Source organism: Gambusia affinis, linkage group LG10, assembly GCF_019740435.1.
Source record: "Gambusia affinis linkage group LG10, SWU_Gaff_1.0, whole genome shotgun sequence".
Taxonomy (NCBI): domain Eukaryota; kingdom Metazoa; phylum Chordata; class Actinopteri; order Cyprinodontiformes; family Poeciliidae; genus Gambusia; species Gambusia affinis.
In genome coordinates, this window is record NC_057877.1 from 9404890 (window position 1) to 9421323 (window position 16434).

At 38.2% G+C, this 16434-nt stretch overlaps 1 protein-coding gene across 1 annotated transcript in view; it reads right to left on the reverse strand.

Annotated features, from left to right (window-relative positions):
* The window catches only part of ncanb (neurocan b), a 153099-nt gene that overhangs the window by 107720 nt on the left and 28945 nt on the right, over positions 1-16434 (reverse strand). The window contains exon 2 of the mRNA XM_044129077.1: positions 8533-8615. Coding sequence (XP_043985012.1) covers positions 8533-8605 — 73 coding nt within the window. The 5' untranslated portion in view covers positions 8606-8615. The remainder of the gene's footprint in view (positions 1-8532; positions 8616-16434) is intronic.

Below are 16434 nucleotides of genomic sequence, written 5' to 3' on the forward strand. Positions count from 1 at the left end.
TTTTTCATGTAAAGTAATGCAAAATGACAGAGTAAATAAGTGTTCAACATATTTACTGAAATGTTTAAAAAAAAAAAAAGTTAATAGAAAATTCTTTGCTGGTTCTGATGCCTTCAGGATATTTCACCATATGGAGAAACTATTTGCAAGCATAATTTTCCCACAAAACCAGTTTTTGTAGAGAAATCCATCTTCATATTTTAACAGATTGAATGACCAAGCAAATTATACAATGCACATCTCTGGTGTTATTTATCATTCAAGAAAATTCAAAGAGACTGACCGGAATATATTCCTCCGGCACTGACTTGTTTAAATATTGTCCTCGAGCAGTTTTCTACCGCAGTGGAGTCTTAGACAGTAAACCTGCCTAGAAGTCAGAGCGCATTAGTAATTTTTGTTAAGCAACAACAAAAGAATGCATCTGCTAATGTCAGGTCTTTCTAAAGTTATCTGTCAAATGGCACTTTGCCATCTCATTTAATTAATTTTTAACTTCTCTGTTTGAAATCTTGTGAGCACCATCTGGTTGCAGGAAGTTTATGGCAGAATTATGTTCTTTCCATTTCCACGCTGGAGTCTCAAAGGTGCTGACAGAAACATTCAGACGTTTAGCTATCTGTCCTGGATCGGTTCTATTTCGATTGGATTGTTTAACTTTTTATGAGTTCTCTCAGTCTTTTCAATGCGTACAAGGAAATCACTTGTTCTCCTGTCTCCTGCCAGCGCAGCACAATACTTCCTGTGTTTCTGTAGATTTAGTCTGTATACGGCACAGCTATTAATTAGGTAGAAGAAATTTGACTTTTGGGAGTTGCTGCAGACAGCAGACTGGAGTGGTCTGAGCAGATTGAGTGCAATGTCACTGCGATAGGACAACAACCAGGTGTTGTGTTATAACATGTTCAAATTATTTTTGCTTAAACTTGGTCCCCTCAAATTATTAATACCGTCGTCTCATCTCACTTGTATTGCCTCATGGTGTAATCCAGAGTTTCAGAACAAAAAAAAAATATTTTTCTTGATTTTCTTTAACTTCATCCAACTTCTTTTCCTCATGTATTAAATTATATTAGTCAGGATACAACTTAATTATTCAGTGCACATAACGTAATACATTTACTATTTTTTGTCGAGTTTTCATATGCACATGTCACTTGGGCTGTTACTGAAATATAGAGTGTTTATCATGTAAATACCCCCATTAGAGAATATCTACAACAAAAAAATGAACAAAACAAGACTGATAAGAGGTTTTTTTAATAACTTTGTCTTTTGAGAGGACAGAAATTCCTCCTGCAGCTTGCAGATAGAGAAACCTGATCACCAAGGTGATTGTCAACATTGCCTCATCTTCCTTCCCTTTGTAGATGTATGCAAATGACCAAAAACAGCTGCAAAGGTTTTGGGTGTCTGATGCCAAGTTGCACACAGACACACTTCATTTTAATAGGAGCACAATTGCAGCTCTGCAGCCTCCCTCTCCGTATTCTTCTTTTTCCTCTTCGGTTGTTTTTTTTTTTTTAATTCCTGCAGAAACATATATATATATTTTTTAAGATAAAGACAGAGTGTGCAGAGTTGATCATTCAAACTGAAGAGCAACCGAAACTGATCGAGGGCATCCACTGCAGCCGCCGCCAATCCGCTCCTTTCGGCTGTGTATCAGCTTATTACGTGTGTTGGTGCAGAAGGATTTGAAGGTCTGACAGAAGCTTGTTGTCATTAGTTGATCAAAGTATTAGGAAATGACAGTTGAAACAACAAAACAACCGGACTGTGGCTGACAGAAGTGATGGAAGTTGTCTGCGCTGCTCAAATTAATTCAGATTTAATTAAATGATATTTACAAATTTGTCTTTAAAGATGCTGCAGCTTAGATTTCTTTTTAGACGAGTGAATAAATCTCACAGAAAGAAGATTTCTGTGAGATGGGAAGAAGTACTGAAGTGGTTACTAAAGATTAATTTAGAAAAATTCAAAGAAAGAAAAATATAAATTCAGAGGAAACATGTCTAAACTCTTATGAAAAAAGTTAGAATCACATTTTTTTTCTTAGATTTACGTGGAAAAAAAAAATCCGAATTTTGAGTATGAATTCTCAAAAAACAAGAAAATCAAAAGAAATAAAGAAAGTAGGGGCAAAAAATTATGTTTATTACAAAAGAATTAAGAGACAATATAGCACACTATCAGTCCCAGTAACACTTTATCAGTAAGAATCAATTTTCCAGATTTTCCACACTTTAATCAGATTTAGCTGTGGATCATCATCTGCAAGCCAAAAAGTCGCATTTGATAAGTCCTCACTGACTACCTAAGATAACTATTTAATATTATTGGGGAAATATTTTTGTACTATTTCACAGTGGAAATTAACATTTAGATCACACACACATAACTGGTCTGTGGTCTGTCTGCAGACAGGGAGGCAGAATGATTTTAGTTGTTCTAAAAAAGCCTTAATTAACACTCCCTAAAAGAAAAAAAGGAACAGCAAAGGCAGTGAGGCATGTATAGACTCTAATGGAATCTTAAATTTTACACTTTTACATAAACAATAGGTCAAGTTAGGAGAGACTTTATTAATCTGGAGGACCTATGAGGCAATCTGGTGCTCACATACAGACACGACCATCCATACAAATACTAGATTAAAAACGTTATTTAATAAACATAATAAAAATGCACAATAAAAACATAAAAACTATGACAAAAAGAAACATTAATTTCCTTGTTTCCCACCCGTCCTCCTCCCACCAGGAGCATTATAGAGTCTAATGTCCCGTGGCACAAAGGAGTTCCTAAGCCTCTCAGTTAAACAACCCACTGACAGGAATCTGTCCAAGAGAGTTTCCTCTGCTGGGACAAAACCATGTACAAGAGGTGGCTGGTATCTTCCAGAACTGCCCTCTACTTGGGTAGGGGCCTTTATAGGATGGGGCCTCTTTTCCACCACGGTCTCCACAGACTTCAGGTTCATCCCAGCCACAGAGCCACCTCTCCTAATTAGATGGTACAGATTTATTTGCTGAAGAATCTTGAGTTTTGCTACGTACCAATGACAAAGCAGTACTACCAGGTTACAAAAAAACCCCCAAAAACAAAACATTTGAGTAAATGTCCCATTTCTGCCTTCAGTTACTGTAAAACTACTTGACCCCACTCTTTCAGACACAAGCCAGGTGAATATTTGTTTCCCAGTACATTCCCCTAAACTGCAAGGCTGTCTTTTTTGTTTTCTTGTCTCTGTTGGTTTATTTTGAATCCTGTTTCTCCATTTCGCCTCATCACGATTTGTAATTAGCACGCTCAATGTTTCACTCATGTGCAATTATCCCCTTACGCGTACAAAGTTGTGAATTTCTCTTGTGCACCGTCATATTTTGAAGCATCTTTTGTTCGCCGATTTCTTGAGTGGTTTGCTTTAGTTTAAAATTGCCTCACTTTATTTTCCATGTTTTCTTTGCTGTTTTGACTTTTAAATATATGCCTATTCTTGTTTTTTGTCTGCAATTACCTTCCCTTTTCTTCACCTGCCTTTGCTTCTCTCATAATATTAACAATTCCTCATTGTTCAATATGAACAATGATGGCAAGATTTTAATAATGACAGTAAAGACAGACTAAGTCAAACATAAATCTTTCAAATTAACAATTCAACTGTTTATGTTTCGAGGCACAAATAAAAGCAACACATAAGCACCCTTTGTAGGGAATTGACAGAAAACATATGCTTCTCGCATCACTTTCAATTTCTTGCACTGTAAACATTTAGTTTTTTGTATGCAGTCGGTGAGGTTAAACTTTTCTCAGGTAACTGAAATACCAGCACAGATGTTATCTTTGATTTTGTCACCTAGGATTAAATAAAATCCGGATTTTATTTAAGAAAATCAACCTAGATGTGCTTTTAAAAGTGGCGATTAGAAACAGCGACCTGATGGACCTCTTCTCTGTCAATCTTTTATAATGACTTTGGGTTTTGAGCAGGCATTAAAAAGTTTATGAGTGAAGAGAGCCAGGCATAAATAAACTGATGTAAGTATCTGGCAAGGCCAGGTCATATCTAGCTGCATACGTTTACTTGTTATTTCAGAAAATATGATCCATGAAATAGAACAAATTCATGAGGGAGAAAAGTTGATTTCTTTTAAAAGTTCACCACCTGCATGCTCTAAACATAAAATAATTCATTTTAATCTGAGTGAATCTGGTTAGCCTGGGAGATCTAGTTCGTGTTTAGTGTTATCTGGCACAAGTGTAATGGTTGCCACAGAATAAGTCATCAATTACAGTTTTAGTGTTGAAAATCTTTTCATTCTTAAAACAGGAGCCAGCCCTCTTTCCATACTCAACCGTATATGAAGTCAAACTTCAGCAAAACTCTTAGTCTGGGAGGAGCGACTCCGAGTTCATCATCAGACATACACAAAAATCACAGTTTTGTACCCGACTGTGGAAACTCACAGAAGAAACTCACGTCTGGCATAAAGTACAAGGTTCTGAGAAATCAGATGAAATGAATAACCATGCTGTTCCGCTTTGTCTGATCGCCGGCCTGCATACGTCAACACAGAGTGAACGCAATCCTAAAGGCGCATATAGAAACATTAAGGTGGATCCCAGCCACCAGCTGTAACCGCAGCTGTTTAAAGCAACAGTTCTGTGTGTTTGGTTGTGTGCTCATGTTCACTGGCAGAAAACAAGAAATAAAGTCTGAAAGCTGACACCCTCTCACACGAGATCCGCTCCCTGAATAGTTTCTGTAGCTTCTCATTTCCTTTACTTGAGATCCAAGGAGTCATCCTCTCAACTTTTCCATGTCTGCGTTTCCCGTTGTATTTTCCACCAACGTCTTACGCTGGATTGCGTCATCTCTAGTTTTTCTTTGAGTCATTTCTACCCCCACGAATTCCCTGCTTTCGTTTTTCCAAGCTTGTACTGCTTGTGAAAATCCTGATGCATCTCCATCAGATTGTGGTCGATAAAAATATCTCCAGTTCAGAATTGGGTTTGACATGTTGCACTCACAGAGCACTTTGGTGTTGATATGATTTATTGCTGCATGTACAAAAAGGGTAGAAATACAGATTTATTAAGTAAATATAAGTTCAATTCCACTGGAAATAAGCAAAAAATAAGCAAACAGATTTGTTAAGTGCAGTTCATAAGCTTATGTCTGGAGATTCTCCTTAGGGTCGACAGATTTCTACTTCTCCCCCTAATTGCCTCCTGGAGACTTCTTCAGTTTGTTTCTTTTTTTGCAACCCTGCCCTGAATAACTTTAAAACATGCCTTTATTTCTCTACAACTAAAAAAACAACTCAGTTTCACAACAACAATTTTAAGCTAGTGAAAAAATAATACAACTTGAACTTGAAAAGCCAGAAACTAACTTATAGAAAATATGGCAAAAAAATAAATAAATAAAATGAAGCAATGCATAAGATAAACAGTTTATAACCAGAGGAAAGTAGATATGTGTCTTCACTAATAACTTTTCTAAGAAAACTTGAAGGCAGGCTTGAAAATGTAAGTTTAATGCAAATCTGTAAAAGCTTGTTTATGTTTCTACTGAGTTTCTTACGGTCTTTACTGCAACTTTCACAGTTAGAAAAAGACTCTAGTGGCTGCTACGTGTTCATGTTTGTGTTATGAGAGCTCTTTAAATGTTTAAAGCTGCAGTAGGTAACTTTTAGAAAGAATGTTTTTTTTTCTGTTTGTTAACTAATGTTACCTTACAAATCTCTAAGATCTTCAGAGAAGTGAAACCTTTTCAGTAATTAGGTGGAAATGGATTTATAAACCCTAAATGGATTATATTTAGGGTCATCAGAATGATGGGGAGCAGAATGCATTTACTTTTCCACTTCTACAGTAAACTTATGTAATTTTAATATGCTACGTCATATAAAATCCCATATAAAAACGTTAACATTTGTGATACCAATGTTTGGGATCCTCTTTCTGATCTGACAAACCTTCGCAGCCACATAGGAGCAGATCTCTGAATATCACCGAGGTTTATTCCTCAAGTGCTGCTGTCTAATCAGGTCCCTGAAATCCTCTCTGACCCCACCAGCATCCTCCCATCTCCTCCACCTGTCTTTCTCAGAGACAGATATTAACCCTCTCACAGCAGCTCTCTTCCCATCTCCGCCGTTTCAGACCAGGCTGCACTGGGATTTACAGAAACTCCCCTTAAGCTTCTGCCGTGACTAATTTTGCACCTTCTGTGGCGTTATAGTACATTTATCTTGTGTGACAAGCTCCCAACATTTTAAAATTCATAAGCACGATACACAGGCCATGGAGTAGTGGCGGTAAAAGTGCGAGCACAGTATTACCAACGCATATACACACACACACACACACATGCAAAAAGCTTACCACCCCCGCTCCTTAATCTGCTCTCTGCGTTCACATCCCACCCTTTTTCCAATTCTGCGCCGTCAAGCGAGGTGTCACGGGGTGAGCTTTAATGCCAGCCCTCCCAGTGGTCCTCTTACCTCCCTGTGACTTTTTGCTTAGCTGGAAAAATAAAAGTGCAAAATCCATGAAGGGAGGAGGTAATACAAGGTAAATCAGGGTATTGTAATGCAGCTAGAGTTTCTTGGGTGTTTTTTTTTTTTTTTACACATTCATATAGACACACAGGAAAGCTGATTGGATTTTTTTCACTGTCTCCTTTCTTGCGAACTTGAGGCCCGAGTCAACACCGAGCAGGAAAAAAACTACGACGCGGAGCGAAGCAGACGGTCGGCGAGGACACCGGGGAGCAGCGCGGGGGCGTGAAAGTCCGCCCTACTTACGCAGAGACACATATAGATACACACAGATATCCATCAGCAGTGCGCAGGCAGGGTGCAGAAAGGCCGGAGAATGACTGACGGATGTGAATACTTTCCCCCGCCCTCCATTTCCCGCAGAGCCCCCTGGAATAGACAGATAAAACTGCCAAACAGACAGATCGGGAGGCAGCTGGGGCAACCAGATCCTCGGCACAGATTGACAAATGACTCACAGTTTCACACGATTCTCTGCGAATGCCCCGGCCCTTGTTCCTCTGCCACACTGTCCTTCGCTCATCAGCATCAGCGGTTTCGAAAGGTCACTCAGACAGACAGGCAAACACACGCAAAATGTCAAGACTCTCGCCAAAGTTTGGATGACTTGATGATGTATAATTACATAATTGACATCCTAAATTTCTGCTTTTTTTCTTTCTTTTTTTTTTTTTCTTTAGAAGAATCAAAAGAAAGATTAATCAGCTTTCCTCACTGGAATTGGATATAATATCTCTGAGGTTTAATCAGGCCTAAAATACATTTCAATTTCTTAGACGTGGCTTAAAAGATAAATGTAAGCTCTGTGGATCAGAATGCTTCTGCATCTTTACATCTCATGCTTTTATTCTCTTCCTAGAGTTGCTGGGGTAATTACAAGCCAAACTCGGAGAGACGGTCAATAAGCTGTGGACGTCTGCCAAGTGTTTAGACAGGACCAGGGGACAAAGCAGAAAATGGATGTCAGTGTGACTGAGGGATCCAAAAAACTGAGCCTGGTTGGGTTGGATCCCACTAAAGGTATTTGTATTTCAAGCTTTAATATTACCTTTATGGTAAATCATCCTTGAATCCTCTGGGTTTAGTTTTTTTTATGCTTGGCTGTTTTGTTTTTATCAGAGCGACCTTTAATTATGCTAATAAACAAACAGGCAATTTGGCAATTTGGTAGAGAAAAAAATGAAGGAGTTGAAAAGCAATTTTCTTCATCAGCTTGGCAAGATGAATAATTAAGTTCGAAAGGAAAACAACAGCAAAGTTTAAAGCAAGCTGCGATCCATTTTTGATGATGTCACTTTCACAGGATTTGAAAAAAATAAAATAAAAAATTCAAGCTCATGAATTGCTTAAGCAACTCTATCATGTGACAGCTCTTGTTAAAGCTTGGTTTTGTGTTGCTTCTCCAGCTTGTCACAAAACTGGAAATTGTACCTTATGTGCGATTTTAAAATGTTAAAATTTCAACATGTGAAGGTTTTACTGAAAGCTTTTTTTTTTCTGGTCAAATGATCATTAAGACTTTGGGCAGTCGGCTCATTTCCTAGCACTCATTATTTACACACAACAGCAGCTGGCTGAGGTCTGTGAAGCATAACTAAAACCCCAAATCTCTTACAAGTTGATGAGGATGCCTTGCAGGAGGGTGACTTAGATATTGAAAGAGAGAAGGGTTAAACCATTTAGTCCTTTGGTTACCATAGGAAATGTTAAAGCAATGTGGATTTTTTCTCTTTAGTAATCGTGCCTCTCTACCAGCCTGTAAGTCAAACAGAAAATCACAGCAAAGCAGCATTGTCTTGTTGAACTGTTCAGCTCTTTACCTTGAACATAGAGAAAGTTAGCTTTGAGATGGATTTGATGCATTCACACCTCAACGGCTCAGTTGTTGCCAAGCTACAAAACGAAAATCTAAAAGCATGCAAGCTATTTCCTATAAAGTCTACCCTCGGTAATAAGTACTCACCTGAATCGGCTGTATGAAGCATTGTCAGGGCCAGCAAGAGCTTTAGTCCGTACACAGGCTGCGCACCCAGCATCTTGCTGCACCTGAAGGCAAAGACGAAAACAATAAAAGAGAATGTGAATTTACAAACTTTAGATTTTTTTTTTTTTCTTTCCCCATGAATGAGTTTCAAGCAGAGAACCTGCAGCAGGTCATGATGAACAGCAGTTAGCCGTTTCACGACATGGACAAGACAGAACCATTGAGATTACAATTAAGGACTTGTGTTGAATCTGCGGTGTTCGTACTTCACATTAAAGGGTTGCTGAAAATAAATTGGTTCACTCAGCAGTGCTCGAAATTACTTTGTATCCAAGGTGATGAAACCAATAGCAACATGTCATGTCGAAGACAGAAAGAAAACAAACCGTCTTTCATAGATGACAAGACTCTAAGGATGCTGATGTTAAGTCGCAAACATTCAAATAAATGTTATTTCTTAACAAAAGCTGATTGTGTGTCACAAGTCATCGGTCCATTAAAGTGGCTGCACTGGGGAAAAACTAGGCAAAAAGCCTGCAAAATCCTGCACACGTATTATGTCAGTAATCACCAGCACATTTATTAAGTATGACTTTTACACTTACATAAGAAGCTGGAATATCTTGTGAAAAACCCAACATATGCAACAAGGAAAAGTTGAAAACTTTACACAGGAAAGTAAAAGCTTGTCAAGTAAAGCTAGGCACTTCTTTCTTTGAGTCGATACTACAGCCTGGTAAAAGTGCTAAACATTCAGCACCTTGTAAAAAGTGTCAATCCAATTTTCACACTCTGATGTAACAAACATAATGTATTTTATTGGGATTCCACTCGAAAGAGCCAAATTATTAACAATTAAAAACTGTTTCTTGTGACATATTTCTACTGAGTAAATCTTTACTGACAAATTTTTTGCTCATGTTGTAGCTGCAAGTATGATTTTGTGTGTCTACCAGTTTTGCTTATTCAAAAACACCTGAAGATCAGTCAGGTTGAAAGGAGAGCCTCTGTGTACATCAAATTTCAAGCATTGCCAAAGATTGTGGCCATAGTTTTTGGGCTAGTCCACTTAAATATTTTAATGTGCCTTGATTTAATCTGTTCCACTTCAGATTTGACTGTTTGTTTGGAAACCACTCTCCAGTCTTTTTCTGTCTCCAGCAGGTTTTCAAATCAGGGTTTCCCCGTATTTAATTTGATCCATCTTCCTAACTGTGTCCAACTTTCCAGCTGTGCTGGGGGGGAAAACAATCATATCACACTGCCACCATCATGTTTTACTGAGGTGACTTCTGAGTGGAAGTATTTCCACTAGACCTTTAGGGCTAGTCGAGTGAAGAGCTGCTAAATAGAAATGCTTAAACCAGCTTTTGCTTTGTCCGTTTAAACTTTTGAAATCCATGTTTCCTTTTCCATCCTCTTCACAGATATGCACTGCTATGTTTTGGTCACAAAAATACTGAAGTTTGTTTTTTGTAACATGCCAAAGCTTTTAAGGCACTGTAAAATGTACTTAGTAAATAAACCAAACTAAAGCAAACAGAAAGTTGGAGCTAAAGAGCAGCACAGACAACTAATGATGCATTTCAACAGCAGAATTTAACTGGCTGTGTCCCTGGCTGCAATGTACTGAGCTAGAGCTCAAGTGAGCAGAAGTATCAAAGTTGCATTGATGTTATCACATAAAATAGAGCAACATTCATTTGAGACTTGGGCTGCCAGAAGCTGTTTCTGATATGTCTACATAGGATTATTTGGGAAAACAATAGGTGTATGTTAAAAAAGCCAACAAGGGACTTTGTTGCTTTTATATCCCCCCCAAGTCTAACAAATACACCTTTCACTGTGGTTCTTCAATAAAGATGCCTAATATAAATTATACACTATGAAGGGACTATCTCTACTGTCAGAGTTGTGAAATGCTTCCTGGCACAAATTTCTTCACAACCTCTCAGGTTTGTGCAGGTTGTCTTGGAGCGTAAAGATAGCAGCGAGCAAACAAGAGGCGGAGACAAACAAGGCTCAAGTAATTACCATGTCTGCCTGTGTTTATATATCAAATTTGTTTTGTTTGTATGTGACTATCACTTAATGTGCGTCTCAGAAGAGGCAAACGCCAGAGACGAAATTAGTTAATGCGGCCGCTGCCGTGGGTCCCGAGTGTAAATAATGAAGACGGCGCCTCAGGAGACGGAACGGGCCGATGGAGGCCGCAGGGCAGGGCGGAAGGCGGGAGGAGGTTTCAACAGATGGTGGAGCAGAAGGTGAACATTACAGCTGGTGTCAGTTACAGCGGTGCCGACCCGTTTGACTCCGAACCAAAGATACAGCCAAGGACAAAAACACTGACCTGATACAATACAACTACTGAGTAGCAGCCGGGTGTTTTCAAAGTGGATTTCTTGCTTTGAATTCATAAGCTGAATTTTCAATAAGCAAGGCGATAATAATAATAATAATAATAATAATAATAATAATAATAATAATAATAATAATAATAATAATAATAATAATAATAATAATAATAATAATAATAATAAGAGCCTGTAACTTTCATAATCCATAGATGGTTGGTATACTTTTACTTTCATCAATGTTTGTGTTATTTATGTTTGTTTGTTTTCTTACTTCTTACCATCTCGGTTTATCCCTTGTGTCAGTTCAGTTAGTCTTATGGTTAGTATTTTGGATTTATTTATTTATTTACATTAATGTTTCTGTTTACTATTTTATTAGGCACAAGTGTTTTCTTATTCCCCTTCTGATTTCTCTTGGCTTTTACTAATTTTTTTTCTCCTTAATCTTACCCTTCCTGGTCCCAATCCCACCTGCCCATCCATGCTCCGTTCTCCAGCTGCAACCAATTACCTGTCATTTGCTCCTCGTTCTTTATCATTTCCACTCATTCTGCAGTATATTTAAGCTCCCCAGTGAACATTGTTCTCTACTGGCTCGTTTCATTTTGCTCATCTGCCATCCTGTTTCTTGAATCCTCTGTAGTTTTTGCCCTGCTGCTACCCGACTGGCTCAATTTTTATAAGTTCTCCATTTTGCTAATAACTTCTTCATGTCCATTTGAGTCTCCAGTTTCCACTTTGGTCCTCCTCTAAATCCACTCAATATGACAATAACACTTACGTACTTGTCCCTAATGGGTTCGGGAGGGTTGCTGGTGTCTATCCCCAGCTAACGTTCCGGGCGAGAGGAGGGGTTCACCCTGGACAGGTCGTCATTCTGTCGCAGGGCAACACAGAAAACAGACAGGACAAACAACCATTCACACACACACTCACACCTAGGGAGACTTTAGTGAGGCCAATTAACCTGACAGTCATGTTTTTGGACTGTGGGAGGAAGCCGGAGAACCCAGAGAGAACCCACCATGCACAGGGAGAACATGCAAACTCCATGCAGAAAGACCCCGGGCCGGGAATCGAACCCAGGACCTTCTTGCTGCAAGGCAACAGCTCTACCAACTGCGCCACTGTGCAGCCCACACAAATAGAAATACAGATTAATTTCAGTTTGTTTAAATGGCATCAATTAAGAACAAATATTATCTCAAGGCACCTTATAAACCTGTCCAACTAATGCCCAGGTTCGTAGAAATATACAATAAAATCTGCCCAGTGATTTCTACTACAATGAGATACAATTCAATTTAGTTGTTATTATAATACAACAAAAAAATTTGTTAATAATATGCCAATAGCCACAAAGTCCAGCTGAGTCATTGGCTCTGCAGCAATCTGTCATTGTGAGCAACCACATTGACAGGAAGATCCAATTTAACCAGAAGGAAACTAAGCAGAAGCCAAATAATATTTGCTTTAAGGGTCACAGCAGCAAGTAGAGCAAAAGAAAACAGCAGAAACAGAAGTTTTTTTTTAATTTTCTTATTTCCGTGTGTGGATTTATCGCTGAACGATTTCCTCGGTGGCGCATTCAATTTGCTTTTGGAAGTCAGAATTCTTGAGCTAAACGCCAGGAATAATTAAAAAACAAAAATAAAATTCACAGTAAAAGAAAAAAAAAATAGTCAAGTTTGAAGGATCTCGTGTTTCAACCTCTTAGCTCGAGTCCTGTGTTGAAAGTCTGAACTTACTCAAAACAATGCACCGCTTTTCCAACTCATCGTCAACAGTTAGTCACCAACAGTTCGTCAAGATTAAACGCATGTTTGAGAAATCAACGCTGCCTCGTCATCAGCACTTGCTGACCAGCCGTGTGGCATAACATGCAGCCTGTTAGGCGAAACACCACAGCGATGTGCTCCCGTCCTGCACTTACTGTAAATGTGACGGGATGAAAGACAGACAGCTGAGATTGTTATATACAGATCAACAGACAAAAAGACGCACATACAAACAGAAAAAGACAAGCCGTCACATCTTGTTTTCAATCCCCGTCAGAAGCCTTTCTAAGCCCAAACCTCTCTTTTCATGGTGGATGACTCGTCCAACCCATCTGTCATTCAGTCCTAATCTTCCCTGCAACCTTTTTTTTTTTCTCTCTATCTATATTTGTACAAAATTGGCTGCCAATCTGCACTTGTTTCTAGCTTTTTTCTTCCTGAAGATGTCTTTTCATGTTTGTTTTTTTGTAATGTGCTCATCCTCTATTTTCTTTCTTCCCCTTTCAGATTGTCCACACAGCCTTTCCTCACAATAGTGCACCACCAAAAAGGCTCAAAAAGGCTCATTAATCACTCAAGCGGCTGTCAGTCTCTCCATCACTCCACATCGCTGCTGTCCACCCTCCTCCACCTCCTCTCCCCCCACACACACCAGAACTGCTATCACAGTGGGTGTTAGGGCAATCAGTGTCTGTGAATAAGTCCCTTTGAATGAAAAATGAGGCTACCCTTCAGGTGACAAAGGCCTGTTTTTCTGCCACAGAGACATTACCAAGGTTTTAGCATGCAACCTGTCACACTGAGTCACACATAAATGGGTTTTATTCCCCTCGCAATAGGAGAACGTTGCGTGTGTTTTCGTCTGCTTCATGGCATGACTCTTCATTTGTCACTTTCTTTTGTTGCTTGTGAGCTATAAGTACAAGAATGAAAAAAAAACTAGATGAGTGGGTGAATTGTTTTAAGACTCAAAAGATGTGTATATGCTGAAACAGAATGATGTCATGTTCATCAGAAGATGGTCAGAATGGGTGAGTGAGTGAGTGAGTGAGTGAGTGAGTGAGTGAGTGAGTGAGTGAGTGAGTGAGTGAGTGAGTGAGTGAGTGAGTGAATATGAATTCTAAACAAGACAAGACAGAAAATATGCACATGAAAATAAACGTCAATTGTAATTGAAAATTGGAAAATTCAGTTTTATACTTTCCCAGAATTTTCCAAACAAAAAGTTCAATAAAGAAACATAAACTAGGTAGACTTGCTGATATGATAACTTATTTATCCACCCTATTATTATGAACATCGGGAGGGATCTTGGAGCGGATAGAGAAAAAAAAAAAATAGCAAAAACGGTTCTTTTTTTAGGCAAATACTGTGAGGGGGAAAAGGAGTGAAAACAAATACAGAAAAAAAAATCTAAGATATAAAATGAGAGGAAGGCATGGGTATTAAGTAATATTATTGCTTTTCTTCTAAAATTTAGGCAAGAGTATTCTAGTGTTGAAGTATAAAATATATACTGTGTTTTAAGGACATAATCCAGATAATGCAAGTTTAATCCAGAAAACTGAACCCTGACACACTCCTATCCCATAATACTTTTGCCCAGATTGTACACAATCAAATAATAGTACCTTATTTACTGAGCTGAAAAAATATGCATGCTGTGACAGAAAAAAAAAATCTGTTTTGTAAATATGCTGGATATATTTGGAACACTGAATCCTAAACATAAAAAAAAACCACTTACAGATGCAGATATACAAATATAAATATGGCTGAGTAAGAAGGATGAAGTGTATTAATATGGACAGAGGAAGGACTACATGTGTAGTTATATATAAATAAGAGAAATATGTGCCAAATACATTTAAGTGCAGAAATAATCAAAAGACAAGTTTTATATGTGATTTATCAAACCATGTGCATCTCACTCATACATTTATTTACAACACGGATGAATAGAAGACAGTAAAAAAAACAAACTTTTTTTAAATTTTGAAGTGAAACATCACTAATAAGCATTAATAATTAGAGACAAACGACACCTGAGACATAGATCCTCACACAAATAATGTATCTGCCAACGTTCTTTAAAATCTTATTATTTTAATAGCAGAGGTGTCAATAATCAGTATTTATTGGTCACACATTAAAAGCTGGATTCAGTCCTATTTCCATCTGACAGCCATTAGACTAAAGTAGCATGATATTAAGGAAACATGCCATGTTCAATAATGTTGCTGAAACAATCTGACTTGTGGTAATTAAACAAACACTTAAACAGTGTTAATGTCCATCTGACATGCGGCAGATACATCTACCCATCAGTACTGACTGATGAGAGCCATCACTAAATCTTGCATCCTCCGTCACCTTCGAAGAGGTCAGGCTGTCCAAAAACTCCAATCTGGACAGCACTTGGTTTCATTTTGGATGATGAAATTGACTTAACAGCCACTGATTGGATCTATAAAATCATTCCCTCCGGTGCACAACTACACACAAAACAACCACAGCACTGACATTTTAAATCAGCTTATATGCCTGTGCTTGTGCTTTTTAATGCTCCATGAAAATGGTCAGCAATTAATCAAGTGGCAGTTATAGTCACACATATGTTTAAGTCATCATCCTTAGAAATCCCAGGCTTGGTCACAGCTGTCTAAAAATATTTCCTATTTTAGAGCTAAATGTTTTATTTTACTTGTTTATTTTTTTCCCCCATTATGCTCCATCGAGTCAAACCAGCAAGCAAAAAAAGGACAATATTTTCTGCTTTGATCTTCCACAAAATGTAGGTTACTGAAATGATACAATTTTGTACAGCCCCTGAATCATCGTAACAAGATTTAAGCCACAGCAAAGATATCCCTTAAAGTCCTGATCTGATAAGGACATCACATCTTCCACATCTTCATTTTCTATGATGTGTTGCAAGTCCACATTTGTATAAACTTGCTACACAATCTGACACTTGGTAGGGGATTGAATTTTTTTATACTCTCACGTTCAAACCCACAAATCCAAAAGATATATTTTAAAATTACCTCACCTCCATTTTCCTTCATATGGGAATTTACGTGTTTGTCAGCTTTGTGTGATAATTTCACCAGTTTTCTTGTGTCATGTACATCTAAACCTGTTTTGTACTTGTGCTTACTATGTTGACCATTGAACATGAATTATGAGCTCCTTTTGCTGACAGAAAATGTTTAGTTTATCTAGACTTTAGCTGAGAAGGACATTGGGATGAAAGGGCTCTTTGCTGAGAAAAGATTTAAAGAAAAAAAATGAGGCTATGATTGTTGCAGAAATTTCTCTACATAAAGCAAAAGTGCCGTCTGTTACAATGAAGTGCTGCCCCACATAATCTCACCTTAACTCGCAAACCGAAACCCACAAAAAGAACATTGCACGCTGCTCATTAAGGAATGTTGTTGGACTGAAAGCTCGCACTTTGATCCATTTTTGACAAAGTTCTCCAATTCTGACCTCCATTTTTAATCAATGAGGCAAAAATACACATTTAGGACGTGTGTCTTATTTAGGATTGCTGGCTGAATTGAACATGTGACGCACCCTGATGGTAAAGAGGGCAACCCAAAACTATATAGAGAGCTATTACTTACAGCCGAAAGCCACCCAGGTCTTTCTTATTTACAACCGCCAATGCGGCCAGGCCCCCTGTTAAGATAGCAAAATATCTTCCATTACTTCGCCTCAAACATATTACCTGTGGAAGCAGA